The following is a 17,782-nucleotide window of genomic DNA, read 5'->3' on the forward strand; positions in this document are numbered from 1 at the left end:
CATCCTCTCATCGTTATAGACATGAGATTTGCATTTCTACGTTATCTCAAAAGCAGGTCAAATCCACCCTTTCAGAGTCCTCTCTCTGCTAAGGCATTGATTATTTTAATCTGAATTATATTGGAATATTACAATGGAATCTATCTCCTTGCTAAAATCTGAGAACCAAATGTCTTCCCCAAACATGCTGCATGCATGAAGAAGAATCACAATTTCTTGCAGTGAATTCTACAGATAATTATAGGAGATATGTTCACAGGAAAGGATAAAAGCTGTTTGAAGATGGATATTAGTGTCAGCTCTCTAGAATCAAATATGTAACTAATTAACCTAGACAAGTTTTAAAAAAATCTCATTATGTATCAAAGACACCTTTAAATAATTTTAAAGAACCTATTTGTTGTTTAACTTTCACCTTAAAATATGCTTTTCCTTCAAGTCATGCTGTTTTATTTTAATGAATTCTAAAAACATACCTAATAACTAAAATATCTGAATTTTTGCAGAATTAGCTTCATCTTGAATTTATCATTACTACTCACATGCAACTGACCAGAATATTTGCTGCTGTATATTAAAGCAATGATTATACTGAATGCCTGAGCCAATCTCATACATAAATACATATACACTCCTATTTCTTATTGCTTACCACATGTAAGATGCACAGTCTCATTGTCATGTTTTCCCTATCAACTCCTTAGTCATTTTTATTCTATTCTATTATCCCTTCAGTTTATCACCACATTTTTAAAAGTATGGTTTTAAATTGATCTTGCAGCTTCTGTGTATGCCCTGTTAATGAAATACTAAAATTACTACTTGCAAGCCATAAAAGATACGCAGCATTATGTCTTTTCACACCAGCTTCCTTGAAGCCAAAAAATAAAACAATTGCATGGGGATCTCTTTGAAATGCTAAAAAAGAACCGAAAGTGTATATACGTTTTATAGCTGAGTAATTTTTCTGATTGTCCTGGGATCTAAGAATCATGCTTTGTGATGATTTGCTTACCTTGGATGCATAGATGGCATAAGGATTTTGGGAAGATGACAGCAGGGAAACTCTAAACCGTTCTGGAATATCACAAACAGCAGGGATCTTATACTGATCTGGACCCCGAGTATAGAGTACTCCTTCTGGAGAGTACTTCAATTCTTCCATTGTATAAAGTCCAATTCCTTGAACGAAGGCACCTTCAATCTTTCAATAAGAAAAGACACAGTATTTACGTACTCATGTTTGATAAAAATACATAAAACTTTGTCAAAAAATGATTTGTATCGCTAGCTCTTAGGAGAAATTTCTTTCTTTCTTGCCTATGGGGATTCTTCAACATTTTGTGGCTAACATAATGGGAAAAGCTTTTACGCTCCTCTGTCCTACCAGAGAGACTAGTGCATCCATGTTGAATTGATGAAGTCTGTGGCCCAGCCTGCAATGAAAAAAGGTGTCTCCCTTGTGATAGATAGAGTAATAATTTGTGTCAAGAAGATGGTTGATATTAATAAAGAAGGGGGAGATGTGGGAGTGTGGCCATGGGGGTCGGTAAGCCCCATAGTTGGTGATAACATCAGACTCTTAATGATGAGGCCATCAGGAATGTAAGGAGTTTAGAGGGAGGTTGCTTGTTCTCATGCCGGTAAGGCATGGGAGTTGCTGGGGGGGGGTTTGCTTGTTGAAACTGTTAAAATTTGTTGTTTAATGTTATATGATAATCATATTATTAGCATGGTGTCCCGCATTTCGTTAACCCTTGAAAAGACGGCCTCGCATGGGTTGGTGTCGATCACATTTTGTTGCTTTCGGGAACCTTGTGGATAGCATAGCATGTGCAGAAGAAGAGGGAGGCAGTCAAAGCCGCCCCTGCGATCTGGACGAGATCCAGGAACAACAGGTTGCTAGTGGTGATGGGGGGGAACTGTGAGTCTTCATCCCCATGACCGCAACGACCACCACCAAGAGACACTGTGCAGGTGCCAAAAGGAGGAGTTTGTGAAAATACTAATTATAATACAAAGCGGGGATAGGTCATACATATGTATATGCATACTCGGGTTTCTTATGAATATGTAAAAGCAATGTTCTATATATATTTAGAAAGTTCAACGGGTGGGTGTGCATGTTGGCAGAGCACAGACTCCCCGCACACCCAGTGCCGTTTACTTGCCTTTTATAAATATTACTAAATTCAGACTGAGTTGTATCTTCATTTATAACACCCTGCTATCAGGTAGGAAGTCTGATCGAACAACATGAGAATTTGGAGACTGCAGATGACAAACAGAACTTGAGTCCAGCAGATAGTGGGCATGTATGAACACAGGAAGTAGTACAGGCTGACATCAGAGGTCAAAGATAAAACTCAGGCTCTATTGACATCTACAAGAGCTCTGACATTGACTCAGATGAGGACAAACTACAACTAAAGGATCTTGTAGCATCACCTGTGATTAATGAGGTAATATTCACTTCAGATCAGACTATCAGTTAAATAGAAATAAGACAGCAAGAAATCATTGGCACATACCTGTCCTATATCCACAGCTGGATTTATGCTGCACCCAATGTCCATAACAATGTCTGTTTGGAGGTTCTGTCAATAAAATTCAATGTCATATTACTGAGAGAGATGGACAGTGCAGAGGCATTAGAACACAATATGGGTTACAGTGACTACTCAGTAAAATAATATGGACTTAAAAACATGCCTTTCAACACACACAATTTCAGAGTATTTTCTAATATCCCATTACAAGCAAAATGGGATTGTCTCAGTTTTAATGGAATTTTAGTCTCAGCTAGCCTTTTCAGATTTTTCACATTTCACAAGGAAATAAGTACACATAATGGGTGTATGATCAGCATGCTATGACATCTACCTTTCTAGATGGTAAAGAGCCTAAAAATAGAATATTTCATTCTGCTGTAATTGGTTTGCTTACTAACAAGGAGAGAACAGGCAGAGAACATCAGGTGTCTGCTGCAACCCAAAAGGTGAACCTGTATAATATTAATACAGATGTGCCAGAAACCACTTTATGTTGCATAGCTGTCATTCTGCTCCACGTCTCATTTGCTTTCATATTATTGATATATACATGTATATTAACATATGAAAACAGGTGATTTATTCATGCAAAACCTGAACGGTTGTTGGAGCATCCAGTGATGCAAACAAGTTTAGAGGAACATTATTCACATTATTTCCAAATTTAAATAATACGCAGTTATTACCTTGTGATCTCCTGTTAAACAGTTAATTTCAACCTCTGAACAAGCAGCTCCATAAAGAAAGTATGTGAATGGCTGTCCTTCCCCTTTCTCCCAATCCATGTTTTCATTGTAACCTCTGATGGAAAAATAAGTCCACAATGACTAATGAATGTTTGTATCACGACAAAGCACGTGAAAAGAAGAGCACGTGAAAGTCTGAACCTATTTCAAGTGAAATCTAAAATAACAGGTGCACCTGGTTGCCAATACCAAATGCATGTTCTGGTGCTGTCACTTTTTTTTTTCCCTGTTGTACAACTCAGTGTGATCATGTTTTAGGGAGAAAAATGTAAATAAGGTGTAGTACAACAAAAATTATAGTTTATAGCAAAATAGCTTCAGTAAATAAACTATATCCCAATTTGCACAGTTGCTGTTATGTGCAGCAGTCACTTCCTCAATGCTTCCTGGTTTTGTAATGGAAGAATCATGGACCAAATATGGGATGAAATATTCTCTTTATGCTTTCTAGAGAGTCCACAAAAGGCCAGACATAAATTACCACTTGAACTTAATATTCCAACCCCTTCACAAATCAGAACTTACATAAAATATAAGCTCAACCATTAAGAAGAACAATTGGACAGGATGTTTTATCTACTGAATTTGTATTTTCAGAAATAGTCCTTTTTTTTTTTTTTTTTTTTTTTAATAACCATGCATTTTAAAAGAACAAAAATACTTTACCTAAAGTAACCAGTAGCTGAAAGACTCACACTCTGTTCAAAAGCTTCTTTGATCTGTAAAATATAGCGTGTTTTGTCGTAAACCAAGGAAACAGACACTTAGTTGCACATGATCCCTTAAGATTGTAGAACTAAACTGTCTTTGGAAGAGCAACCTCAGTTCTTTTGGTAATTCTTGCAGGAATAGACCTGTTAACAGGGGTAATTCTTACGGAATGGTAACACTAGAGTCAGAAAGGGTCCTTCTTGATTTTACTGCTCAGATTGAATAAAATGGGTTCATCTTTGCCAGTTGAACAGATCTGGGTGATATGTCACTGAGACAAAAGATCTGCATGACCTATCTTCACAAAAATGACAGCTGACAAGAGAAATGCTCTTTACAGTGTTCTTCTGCCAGTAGCTTAAAAATGAAGTCCTAAGTCTACTTCCTTTCACAGTGACTGTCCTGACAGATTTATGTAGTTTACAAGTCAAGAAGTTCTTTAATATATTAATTACAATTTACTGACTTTGCAAGACATAACATTATTTCTCTACATAGATTAATATTATTTCTTATGTCAGCTATTTCTTCTAATATTTTGAATATGTCTGAATTATCCAAGCTGATTTGGCACCTATTAGAGAAGTGATGGATTTTATTTTGCATACATAGCTGTCAGTTACAAAGCTACCACATGTATTACAACATTAATTGCTACTGCTAGGAATTAATACTGACAAGAAAGTATTTACATTTTTTTGCAGTTGCTACTGTGTTTAATCCCTTGAACAGAAACACCCTAGCACACTGGATCTGTAAATGCCTCAAGGTAGGGATTGTCATTTTCATTAGGCTGGTGATATCAAATAATACTGAGTAAGCAGAAGTAACAAACAGGCTTTCCTCTAACATACCAATGCAGCTAGATTCACAGCCATACCTTTATAGAAATAGGTGACAGAGCAGACAACTTTTAGTTAAGAAAATGTCTTGTCTTAAAATTCTATTCCCATTTCAAGAGGGCACTGGACGGAAGCTATTAATATAAGTTTAGCTTTAATAGTGCTTTAGCACTACTTCTGTACTACCTTACTGCAAATGTAATTGATACTATAATGAATTACATATTGTAGCAATGGGAACAAGTATTCCTGATACTTTTCCCCCCCCCCCCCCCCCCCACCGGTTCACTGTGCAAAGCAGGCAAACGGAAGGATGAGGTTGAAAATGCTTCTGTTTAGTGATTTGGTAAAAATAAATAAAAACCATGAAGGAAAACCAACACTGTACACCTGACAATCTTTTTGCAATAGTTTCTCTGTGTGCAAGCTGGGGTTGGCCACATTATTACACAAGCTGGTATTTTTTGTATCTTAAAAACTTCAGTACCTCCAAATGTGACTTCACAGATAGCTTCCCCTCCTTTCCAACTAGATACGATCTGGGGATTGTTAAACAAACTAGATACAATCCGGGGATATCTAAACAAACTACCTACATCTCAAATACTCTAAATCAACCTATTTATGCAGCTTTTATTTTTAAGACTATCAGGCTGAGAAGACCAATGGACAACAATCCATATGTCATAGTTTCTGCAAGCACAAAAACACATTTAGTACAATTCATGTCTCTCACCCAATCATTCCAGTTTCCTTTTGGGTTCTTGTTGATAATAGGCTGCAAGCGTTTCATAAGGGTTTGGCAAGCGTCCTGATGAGAAGTCAGAATAAAGTAACAGAAGATTAACGAACACAAGTTTGGCACATAAAGTACTATTTAAGACATGCTCTGGGTAGTATTTAGTTAATATACGCTTCACTGTCATCTTAAAGTATGGCAGGACATGCCATTTTAACTGCATAAACACAAACCTCATAAAGACATGAGTTACAAGGGTTGGAATCAATACGAATTGGATTTAGAACAGGAACATAATATAGGATTTGTATTGGACTAGTTACCTTCTGTCTGATGAAGCAAGGATTTTGTAAAACATAAGCCTTTTAAGGGGAAATTTCAGGTCACATTCTGGAACTTCATAAGCACTGTTACTGAGAAGTTACCAACAATTCATGTTTCTTCTTGTCAATCTCCATTGGTATTGTTAGTAATCTCAAGCAGTTTCCATGGGATCACTAATACTTAGTTTGGCAGGCATTCAATACCACGAGGAATAGGGTGTTTTGTTAGACTAAACTTTTTACCTTCACAGCCATGCCATTGACATCTGTTCCTGCAGATCCAACTGAAGCACATGCATTAGGAACAGTTGTTGTGCTTGTTTCACAGAAGTGAATATATGACATAGGAATGTTCAATTCCCTACTAGCAACCTGTTTCAGGAAGCAGAACATACTGTTTCAGAAACATTCCAAACATTCCAACTGCTCCCCCCAGTACTTGCTAGAAGTCAGCAGTACTAGGAAAGATAATGTTTTAGCAAGTTCCTCTTCTAACCTCCATGTGTAATTATTTTGCCATGTTTGTCAGTACAAAGATGCAGAACCAAAAATCAATGTTTTTACTGCACTCAAACTCTGGACTGAGATTCTGGAGTCCAACATTCAGTCCCAGATTTTGCTGCTTAAATCCTGTATGATTTAGGGTAAATTATGCATTCCCAGATCCCAAACTTTCCTCAATTTCATTATTATCTTTATAGATCATGTCTCAATTATCAATTCAACAACGATGATAATAAAACAGATAATCTGAATAGAGACTGTCTTCATTTATTTGTTTTTACCATGGGTTATATGGGACCAGACCCAAAATATCTTATTTCTAATAAGCCTCTTCACATATAACTGGAATAATTAAAAATAATAATAAAAAATTCCTCTTCCTGCTGTCCCTATGACTCTTTAAGAGAGCATCTTTACTTTTTAACTCTATCGATGCAAAGCAGCAGTGGCTATGCTGATGAAGGAGCTGTCCTACTGGTAGACTAAATAACCAAGAAGATAATCTTCCTACTCTTTATCTATACAACAGATAAAGCACAAGGTAATATTTGTTTGGATAATCTGTTACCTGGATCATTTTTGTATGAATACCCTGTCCCAATTCAATTCCACCATGTGTCAAAAGCACAGATCCATCTGTATAAATATGAACAAGAGCAGCAGCCTAAAACCAAACCAAACCAAAACAAAAATGTTTTGAATGTAGTGATGAATTAATGGATCAAAAAATAAAGGCTTTTTTGTTTAATGCTTTTGAATAATAAGTGAAATTTGGAATGTTAGTCCCTGCTGTTCCCCTATAATAAGCTTCAAAACAAAACAATACACATCTTTGGAAGTCTGCTTTTCCTGTTGCTAGATCCTCACATAAAACTAGACCTGGCAACAGAACCTCAATGGTTCCAAAGGAAGCTGCAAGACCTCCCTCATTAATAGCTGTATATGCAAATAGCTGCAAATTTCATTTCCTGAACAGCTACATTAAACAAAATACATAGACCAAAAATATTACTGCCCTCCTTTTCTTCCTTAAATTTACTCTTTGATGACTTGAAAGGATTAAGTATAAGATCCCATAGTAACCCCATGATCAAGTCTTTCAACTATACCACATCACAAGAGATGGGGCTGGCCTTTAAGTAGGCAGGGTCTAAGCTGCCTGGGTCCTAAAGACCAAACAACTTTGACCTCAGACTGAAGACAGCTGGAAGCTAGTGTACCCTCCTGGGAACAACCATTAGGAGGACAGTAGTTTTCCAGAAGTAGAAAGATAACACTTTTGTCTTGTATTTTAAAGTAGAGTAGCTGCAATCTTCTATGGATGAAAAGTTTAGTTCATTTTTTCTTTAAAGAAACTAACCTGAGAAAGATAACGTGTGCCTAGTCCAAATGGAAACTTCATTGGAACAATGGCAATCCCTTTTTTCTTCCAGTAATTTTGTTTGTTAAATTCCTCGACAGCTGTTTTCCTACTGTGGTATGCAGATTTCTCCATACATTCGTTCCAACACCGTACTAAGTTTTGCGGATCAAACTTTTGTTTGAAGGGCGTCTGCTCATCTTCCTTATACATATTTATTTCCCTAATCTGAAATAATAAGATTAACAGATACCACAATCCAATCATATTATAGGCAGACTGACCATTTCAGAGGGGAGAGGGAGGGCTAGAAGACAACTAGTCTAGATTATCATATATTTTTTGAACGGTTACCACTTTGGTTCAGTTTGCAAGAGTACGCAAACTCATGCAGCAATCAGACATTATTAAGAAAATAGAATTTTAGCACAAATTATGTTTGATTTAGAAATGACTTGAGCTAATCCAAAGGATATTTTAACTTCATAGATGTCATTTCAGGAGAGGAGATGCTTTTATATTGTCACCTTTTCTGGTGATAAACCAGTTTTATCTGCAATGTCTGTTATCCAAGTTTCTGTCACCAGTGCTGACTGGGGAAAGCCAAACCCTCGAAATGCTGTGTTTGATGGCAAGTTTGTTTTGCAGGCGTAAGCCCAGCATCTCAAGTTGGGAATCTTGTATGCATTGTCCATTTTTAATAAGGATACTTCTGCTACCTGAAATATGGAACAAGCAGGTATAGATAAATGTTAGAACAGTGCTTCTTTCAGATGCACATTTAAATCTTCCTCATCTCAGAAAGAACTAACTTGACATAATTAGCTTTAAAATTAGGTTTCTGTAAGTATTCTTACTACTAATGATTGACACATACATATTTTTTTCACTCGTTTCTTAAGTAGCATAGTACATTTCAGTTCTTCTGATACTCACAGAACACAGCTGATGTTACTAGTAGTTGAGTGCCAGTAGCTGCTTAGTAGATAAAGATTAAACTGGTAATTCATTCTTTTTAAGACTGGTTTTGCTCCTACTTTGATATCAAAAGCCATATAGAACTAAAACCAAGCAGATTAGATTTAAAGCAACAGGAGCTGTGAAAGGAACTCACGAAAACATTCTGAATTATCACGTCATATGAAAATTCCTAGTTAGTGCTTAGTTCCACCAGAAAACATATATTCTATGGTCTATTGTGTCTTATGGTTCTTATGTGTAGGTTTTGTTTATCTAGTTGCTTTTAAGAGGTTTCATGTGACAGACAACAACACAAGAAAAGAGAAATCCTGTATTAGGTATCTCTAAATTAGTTTCTATGACTCAGTATCAAAATAAGTTAAAAATGTTTTGATGCCTCATGATGAGGTCACTCATCAATATTCCAATATTAAGTAGACTACTCAGAATGGTAAATCTAACCCTGTATTCCTACTGTTTTTACCAAGCTTTAAACAGTAAACTCCAAAATATTTCTGTATATGAACAATAGAAGAGAGTTTTGTTATAGTAACTGCAGATGAAGAGTGTCATATAATGGTATTTTTTCACTTAAAAAAAATGTTAGTAATTTGTGGGATAAAAACAGGGGTATGTTTTTGTTGTTACTACAACAACCATTATAGACTTGTTATATAGTTGTATTACAACTCTAACCTGTGCCAAAGTTTCTTCCCAGAAATGTCTGTTCTAATCTTGGTGCTTTTAATCATGGATTACTTTCTTAAAGCAGGTCATTTTTTCAGAAACAAGCTAGGCAACAATAGTATAGACAGTTGTACTGACAGATTTCAGAGCACAGAAAATACCTGTAGGCAGGGCAGTAACCCAGAGAGGCAGTGACATCAAAAAAACGTTTCACTTATTGCTAGAATAGCTTATGCAAGCACAAATACCTAGTGAATGATATTAAAGCAAGTGACATTTGTTAGTTTGCAGACCTATAAGTAAGGAACTGATGTATACAGCATGTTACATGCAAACCCAGTACAGAAATGGATAGAGCCAGTAATAGGACAATTATCACTATGATTATTTTCTGAAGATTAGGAAAGGTCTTCTCAGCTTTGTAGACACAAAACTTCAAGCAGGCACAAATGTATGTACTTTGTATTTTAAAAGGAACATATTGTTATCTGATGTGTGTAATAGGAAAATAAGCCTGAGAAACCATGCATGAAGTGAATGTGTAGAAAAATACCAAAAAGTAGTATAGCAGTTCACTGAACGGAATAAGGAAAAGTAAACTGCTAGGTGCAGATCTTCTAGCAACACGCAGTCATTAAAGCAAAAGACTGTATGAGTAACACTATACCTGTGCAAAGAAATATGGCATTTGTCATTTTCCATTTAATGATTCCTTCATGTTTTAAGATTCATCAGCTTATAATATCCTTACCAGGACAGATTCATCAGGGGTGCATCCTCCATTAATGTAATATTTGGCATCCACAGCTCTGATCCTTCCATCATTCATGAAGCCAACCTAAAATGAATCAACAATAACCTTCTTAGATTTTTGACATTCATTTATTTCCTCGGTGCTTTTGTATTTTGCAAATGAATATAAGCCACTCCATCAGGCTTGAAGTGCACAGTTAATTTCTGAGAAACATTCACTTAAACAGTAAAAGGGCAAGAGAAAAAGAAAGTACATTCCTAAGCATTGTTTTTCCTAACTGACATCTGTGATCCTTACAGGTACGGCATACAAGAAGCCCGCCGGGGAAGGAAGAAGCAGAGAAACTCAGTGGCTTCCTGCGTGTTGCTCAACAGATCACAGAATCACAGAATTGCAGGTGCTGAAAGGGACCTTGAAAGATCATTGGGTCCAACCCCTGTGCCAAAGCAGGTTCCTTAGAGCAGGCTGCCCAGGTAGGCTGTGGCTACACAGATGGCTGTGTCATCTAGGAATGTCCACTGTAGACAAAGTCAAATCCCTCTCTAACTATAAGAATAGATGGCAATTGCAGCAAGACATTTGCTTGTCTTAATGAAAAAATGTTGTTTATTTTACAACTCTTTTCAGCTGTTGAGATTAATGATAGCTGCTGAATTCTCATCATGAGCTACAGCTCATTTTCATCTTCAGGGATGTATCTTATACAACCCCTTTTACTTTTCCTATGTATTAGAGATAGAAAAGGAGACAAAACTTAACCTAATGAATTGTGATGACATGACAGTGCATGAGCAGGTAAGAGAGAAATTTCTTCCTTATGGTAACTTTTGCTGTACACACTATTTCTGTGAAAAAACTAGCTGCTCCTTTTTGTGAACTTAACCAGATGGATGGTTAAAAATAAACTTTTCAGAAGAAGTCTAAGCTAGCTTGTCTTCCAGTCTCCCAGGAAGAAAGACAGAAAGAGCTATGAAAGGAAGACAGGAATGGAGCAGAAAAAAACAAACAAACAAACAAAAAAAAAACAAAAACAAACAAACAAAAAAAAACCTGCAGAGTTAGAAGCAGAAGCAGAGACAGGTTGTAAAACAACTTTATCTCTTGGTTTCTTGGCTAATAGTTTTAAAATTATTTTAATTAATAGAACAAATATTAACCAGCAACACTGAAATTCTTATTCACAGAATATGAACAGGTGGTTTTTTTACTCATTTCCTATGGCACTCACTTTATACTTGCCAATAAAAGGATGTCGGCCACCAGTAATTAACATATCATCCCCCCGGCTCAGAATAAGACGGACAGCTCTGTTAGTTCTAAATTAACAAAAGAAAAATGAGGTTTTCAGACAACATGAGAGATGCTATTAACAATATTAATGTGTTCTGTTCATTATGAATCCAGATGTAAGCATGCATTCAGATCAAAATTAACTTTAATAGGCTATGTACTTAAGGCCTAGTTCATATTATTTTACACTTACAATCATGTCCGAATTTTCATTTTACATCTTGAAAGCCAATGATATAACTCAGTACAAATTTCTGAAGAAAAAAATGTCATTTCAATTTTAAGACTGAACCAAAGTGACCTAATAGAAGTTCTACTGATGAAGTCTTCCACTAGTATAGCAAGATCCAGAAGTTCACTTCTGGATGGTTGTCATGGTTTGAATGCATATACAAAGCTTCAGCGTTTAGGGACTGGTCCTTTTAAAATTGTCAGTCATTTCAAGAATATTTATAGCTTATACTACCTGCAGTTTCCTCAAGTCTGTTCTTCTTAAATGAGGCTAGAGCTACTTACTGAAACTTAAGCAGTCTAACAAAACAAAGCAAACAAATATATTGAACAGTCTCACAAAATGTAAACAGTCAGGATTTTATGATTCTTTAGCTAGCAACTTTGGAGAAGGAGAAAGCATTTTAGACAAGATGTAAAACTTCTTCACACAATTTTCTCTTCATATTCCAACACACACACATCACACCTACTTGTTTGCTGCCACTGCAGCAACTGACGCCAGTAAACCAGCTTTCAGGATTTTCCCACCAAAAGCTCCACCAACTCGTTTAACATGGCACATGATCCTGTTGGCTGGAACACCTAAACTTGCAGCTACCATCTCCTGTAAAAACAGTTTTCAGCTTTTACACCAGTTATCAGGACCCACTTTCAGCTCCAACTGAGCCTATAGGTTAGCTCTAAAAATATTTTTTTCTAGAAAAGGGTTACATAGATGTTTTTTTGTTTTGTTTTAATAAATCAGCTTATAAGATTTTTCCTTTATCCCAAGTTAAAAAAACAAGCAAAGAGAACAAGAAACACTCAACAGTGCTTGCATTCAAAATGTCTGCCATGGATACTGTCAAGGGGTCATGGACAGAAGTGAAGAATATACCCTGGAAATTAATTATGTAAAATGTGAGAAGCTTCATATACAAAAAAAAAATAATATTAGTATTAATAAAAGCATAAATCTGAGGTTAATTTTAATAAATATATATATATTTAAATAAACTAATATCTTAGTGTCTGGAACGTTCTTGCTTCAAATCTATAATATTCATCATTTTCTCAGACAGAAAGTTCTTCATGCTTCTTGGCTATTAGCAGCATATGGTAATGGAAACAAAAAAAGTACTTTGAACACAAAATACCAGTGTTTGCTCTGAAATACTACCAATTTCATTCACCATAGCTACTGCTATGCAGACCATACATTATGTCAGAGTTTGCTTTATCATTTTGGCATGGAACAGCAGTCTTTCCAACAACTATTTGAGTTACTTTACTCCCTCAGCAGACTGACTCTGCAGGGTGCTGACTGCTCCTGACCTCAATAGAAGCTAATGGAGATGAAGGATCCTCAGCACTCCACAGGGAGTTTCTCACACGTACATTAGTGGGGCATGATATACTTTGTTTAAGGTAGAATGAGAGACTTTTACTTCTTCATCCTCACAGCAGAGTGGTCAGTGTATATCATTATACTGCAGTACTACAAAGCAGCTTCTTTGCATAATCCAGATGTGCAACTTCCTGTTCCCACTGTCTCTAAATTGGTAAGACTGATTTGTAAACCACACTCAGAGCTCAACTGTCACAGGTTCAACCACTTTCTCTGAGAATGTTTTACCTGGACAAATGCTGGATGCTGTGTTGACACAAACAGATCCATTTCTTTATCCTCTCCTCTTGGAATAGCAAGGACACTCTGAGTCTCCATGTAAAAGTGTTCCTGTCCCCCAATGTGAACCTCCCCTGATCCAATGAGAAAAACACAAGTGTTACCAGAAAAAAAACACCTGTCCATCATCCCATAAATTATGGTATTCAGTGTCAAATCTACTGATGCATCTTGTGTGAGGGAACAGCATTTAAAATAAAAACACAAATCAGACTCTTTGCAGGTTTAAATGATATTGTTCCATTGACATCAACAGAACTTGAATGTTTATATATAAATATGTAAATAGCAGAGTAATGTTGACTACAAATGTTGACAATATTAAATTTAAAAAAGCATCAATGTAGTGGACCAGGTCAAGACAATGATGGGGAAGCTGGAGCACGATGTACAAGAGGCTGAGAGAACTGAATTTACTCAGCCATAAGAAAAGGATTAAGGGGAAATTCTACTGCTGTCTACAACTACTTAATGGGAGGGTGTAGAGAAAATAGAACCAGGTTTTTCTCAGAGGTGCACAGTGGAAGGATGAGAAATGATGAACACAAGAAATTGCAACTCACTATAAGAAAACGTCACCACAAAGGTAGTCAAACACTGGAACAGGTATTTGTAGAGGCTGTGGAATATCCACCCCTGGAGATTTTCAGAACTTGATGATATGGCACCGACTACCTTGCTCTAACAGGAACTGCTTTGAGATTGGACTAGACTACCCCCTTCCAACCTAAATTATTCCATTATTCTGTCTGAAGGACAAAGGATAAAGAAAACTTGAATGTAGCAGTAGAACCTCAAAATTACTAGGTTTAGTCACACTTTTATTCCTGACAACCAAGAGCTTTTTCAGGCCTTATTGCTGTATATGATATCACTGAAAAAATTAGACTGGCACTTGAGGGACTGGGAAGCCCCAATACTGCCAACTTCTCACAGAATTTCACAGAATTTTCTAGGTTGGAAGAGACCTCAAGGTCATCGAGTCCAACCTCCAACCTAACGCTAATAGCCCTCCACTAAACCATATCCCTAAGCTCTACATCTAAACGTCTTTTGAAGACTTCCAGGGATGGTGACTCCACCACTTCCCTGGGCAGCCTGTTCCAGTGCCTCACAACCCTTTCAGTGAAGAAGTTCTTCCTAACATCTAGCCTAAAACTCCCCTGGCTCAACTTAAACCCATTCCCCCTCATCCTGTCACCAGGCACGTGGGAGAACAGGCCAACCCCCACCTCGCTACAGCCTCCCTTGAGGTACCTAAAAAGAGCGATAAGGTCGCCCCTGAGCCTCCTCTTCTCCAGGCTGAACAAGCCCAGCTCCCTCAGCCGCTCCTCGTAGGACTTGTTCTCCAGGCCCCTCACCAGCTTCGTCGCCCTTCTCTGCACCCGCTCAAGCACCTCCATGTCCTTCTTGTAGCGAGGGGCCCAAAACTGAACACAGTACTCGAGGTGCGGCCTCACCAGAGCTGAGTACAGGGGGACGATCACCTCCCTAGCCCTGCTGGTCACGCTGTTCCTAATACAAGCCAGGATGCTGTTGGCCTTCTTGGCCACCTGAGCACACTGCTGGCTCATATTCAGCCGACTGTCCACCATCACTCCCAGGTCCTTCTCTGCCTGGCAGCTTTCCAACCATTCCTCTCCCAGCCTGTAGCTCTGCTTGGGGTTATTGCGCCCCAGGTGCAGGACCCGGCACTTGGCCTTGTTAAACTTCATGCAGTTGACCTCAGCCCATCGGTGCAGCCTATCCAGGTCCTCCTGCAGAGCTTTCCTACCCTCAAGCAGATCGACACACGCACCTAACTTGGTGTCATCTGCGAACTTACTGAGGGTGCACTCGATGCCCTCGTCCAGATCATCGATAAAGATATTAAAGAGGACCGGCCCCAGCACCGAGCCCTGGGGGACGCCACTAGTGACTGGCCTCCAACTGGACTTGGCTCCATTCACCACGACTCTTTGGGCCCGGCTATCCAGCCAGTTTCTAACCCAACGAAGCGTGCGCCAGTCCAAGCCAAGAGCAGCCAGTTTCTTGAGGAGAATGCTGTGGGAGACGGTGTCAAAAGCCTTGCTGAAGTCAAGGTAGACCACATCCACAGCCTTTCCCTCATCCACCCAGCGCGTCACTCTGTCATAGAAGGAGATCAGGTTCGTCAGGCATGACCTGCCTTTCATAAAGCCATGCTGACTGGGCCTGATCGCCTGCTTCCCCTTCAAGTGCTGCATGATGACTCTCAAGAGGATCTGCTCCATGAGCTTTCCTGGCACTGAGGTCAAACTGACAGGCCTGTAGTTTCCTGGGTCTGCCCTCCGGCCCTTCTTGTAGATGGGCGTCACGTTTGCTAGCCGCCAGTCGATTGGGACCTCCCCCGATAGCCAGGACTGTTGATAAATGATGGACAGTGGCTTGGCCAGCTCCTCTGCCAGTTCCCTCAGTACCCTTGGGTGGATCCCATCTGGCCCCATCGACTTGTGCACATCTAAGTGCCGTAGCAGGTCACCAACCAGTTCTTCATGGATAGTGAGGGCCACATCCTGCTCCCCATCCCCTTCCACCAGCTCAGGGTACTGAGTATCCAGAGAACATCCGGTATTGCTGCTAAAGACTGAGGCAAAGAAGGCATTGAGCACCTCCGCCTTTTCCTCATCTCTTGTAACTAAGTTTCCCCCCGCATCCAGTAAAGGATGGAGATTCTCCTTAGTCCTCCTTTTTGTGTTGATGTATTTATAGAAACGTTTTTTGTTATCTTTAACGGCAGTAGCCAGATTGAGCTCCAGATGAGCTTTGGCCTTCCTAATTTTGTCCCTGCACAGCCTCGCTACTTCTTTAAAGTCCTCCTTAGTGGCCTGCCCACTTTTCCAAAGCTTATAAACCCTCTTTTTCCTCCTAAGATCAAGCCACAATTCTCTGTTGAGCCAGGCCGGTCTTCTTCCCCGCCAGCTCGTCTTTGGGCACGTGGGAACAGACCGTTCCTGCGCCATTAAGACTTCCCTCTTGAAGAGCGCCCAGCCTTCCTGGACCCCTCTGCCCTTCAGAACCGCCTCCCAAGGGACTCCACCAACCAGTGTCCTGAGTAGCTCAAAGTCAGCCCTCCGAAAGTCCAATACAGCGGTTTTACTGGTCCCCTTCCTGGCCTCGCCAAGAATAGTGAACTCCACCATTGCGTGGTCACTCTGCCCGAGACAGCTCCCGACGATCACGTCCTCCACCAGTCCTTCTCTGTTTGTGAAGAGAAGGTCTAGCGGGGCACCTCCCCTGGTAGGCTCACTAACCAGCTGCGTCAGGAAGCTATCTTCCACGCTCTCCAGAAACCTCCTAGACTGCTTTCTCAGGGCTGTGTTGTGCTTCCAGGATATGTCAGGGAAGTTGAAGCATCATACATGCTGCAATTTACCTTCAAATATACCATCAACAGTTTCAAATGCTTGATCAACATTTCCTTCTTCTAATTTTCTTTTTGGCTCAAAGAACGAATTGTGCTTTATAGCTTCCTGTAGTGGAGAAAAAGAGAAATATTTTTTTAGTGTATTTTGAAGGTTCTCAGTTCATTATAGCATTTTACTCTCAGTAAGAATATCATTCTCTTCAGAGATCTGAGTCACCAGCTACCAAAGCTAGCGAACAACTGCATTTCATTGTTTTACTGTTTTTTGTGGGGGATGAGTTTGTCTATTCAGTCACAGGAATTCTTTCCTGATGTATCCTGTTACTGATCATAGCACTTTCTGAAGGAGCTGCATTCAGTTCATTCAATCTACTCTTCCCTTTCATACATCTAGCAAGTGACCTGGAGAGCCCAGAGTAAGAATGCAATCACATCATCCAAAGAGTAATGCCATTAAGAGGAAAAGAAATCCCCAAAACTAAGTAGAAAAGTAGAATTTATTACATTTGATTTGCTTTATTTTTAATAAGATTTCCTTAAGAGTTTTTACTGTAATTAAATTTTAGTAGTTTTCCAGTCTTTAAAAAGAGACTACTTCTATTTTTATACCAGAATGACTGTTCTGTTGAACCCCACACACATTATGTAAAGAAGTCAAAGTGACTACCAGAGCTAATGCTGGTTCCCCATTAATATTTCCTTTGTTCCTTATTTCCATCCATCTCATTTAATCCAACATAAATTTAATTCCCCCCTATAACTCCCACATCACATTTCTAAGATGTTCCACATCCTTAACATCTTTTCCCACACATTCCTCCAAAATTTCCTACAACTCACCTTAGCTTTTTTGGCTTGTTAACTGATCGACAGAAAATGCTACAGATAATCAGGCTGGTTGCTCAGCCCATATATACATGCTGTTTGACCAGCTGGTAGCTACAAAAAGAATTAGAAACAACCAGGGTGCTTGCTCATTGCCTTCTTCTTACTGAGGACATGAAAAGTGTTCTTGTCTACCCTTTTGTT

At 38.8% G+C, this 17,782-nt stretch overlaps 1 protein-coding gene across 1 annotated transcript in view; it reads right to left on the reverse strand.

Annotated features, from left to right (window-relative positions):
* Positions 1 to 17,782, reverse strand: part of AOX1 (aldehyde oxidase 1) — a 46,014-nt gene that overhangs the window by 3,091 nt on the left and 25,141 nt on the right. Inside the window, exons 20-33 of the mRNA XM_032189952.1 lie at positions 16,763 to 16,859; positions 13,318 to 13,442; positions 12,173 to 12,306; positions 11,407 to 11,494; positions 10,176 to 10,262; positions 8,305 to 8,496; positions 7,778 to 8,005; positions 6,986 to 7,081; positions 6,157 to 6,285; positions 5,588 to 5,662; positions 3,965 to 4,017; positions 3,239 to 3,353; positions 2,532 to 2,597; positions 1,016 to 1,204 (exon numbers count right to left, since the gene is read on the reverse strand). Coding sequence (XP_032045843.1) covers positions 1,016 to 1,204; positions 2,532 to 2,597; positions 3,239 to 3,353; positions 3,965 to 4,017; positions 5,588 to 5,662; positions 6,157 to 6,285; positions 6,986 to 7,081; positions 7,778 to 8,005; positions 8,305 to 8,496; positions 10,176 to 10,262; positions 11,407 to 11,494; positions 12,173 to 12,306; positions 13,318 to 13,442; positions 16,763 to 16,859 — 1,674 coding nt within the window. The remainder of the gene's footprint in view (positions 1 to 1,015; positions 1,205 to 2,531; positions 2,598 to 3,238; positions 3,354 to 3,964; positions 4,018 to 5,587; positions 5,663 to 6,156; positions 6,286 to 6,985; positions 7,082 to 7,777; positions 8,006 to 8,304; positions 8,497 to 10,175; positions 10,263 to 11,406; positions 11,495 to 12,172; positions 12,307 to 13,317; positions 13,443 to 16,762; positions 16,860 to 17,782) is intronic.

This window comes from Aythya fuligula, chromosome 6 (genome assembly GCF_009819795.1).
Source record: "Aythya fuligula isolate bAytFul2 chromosome 6, bAytFul2.pri, whole genome shotgun sequence".
NCBI classification, from domain to species: domain Eukaryota; kingdom Metazoa; phylum Chordata; class Aves; order Anseriformes; family Anatidae; genus Aythya; species Aythya fuligula.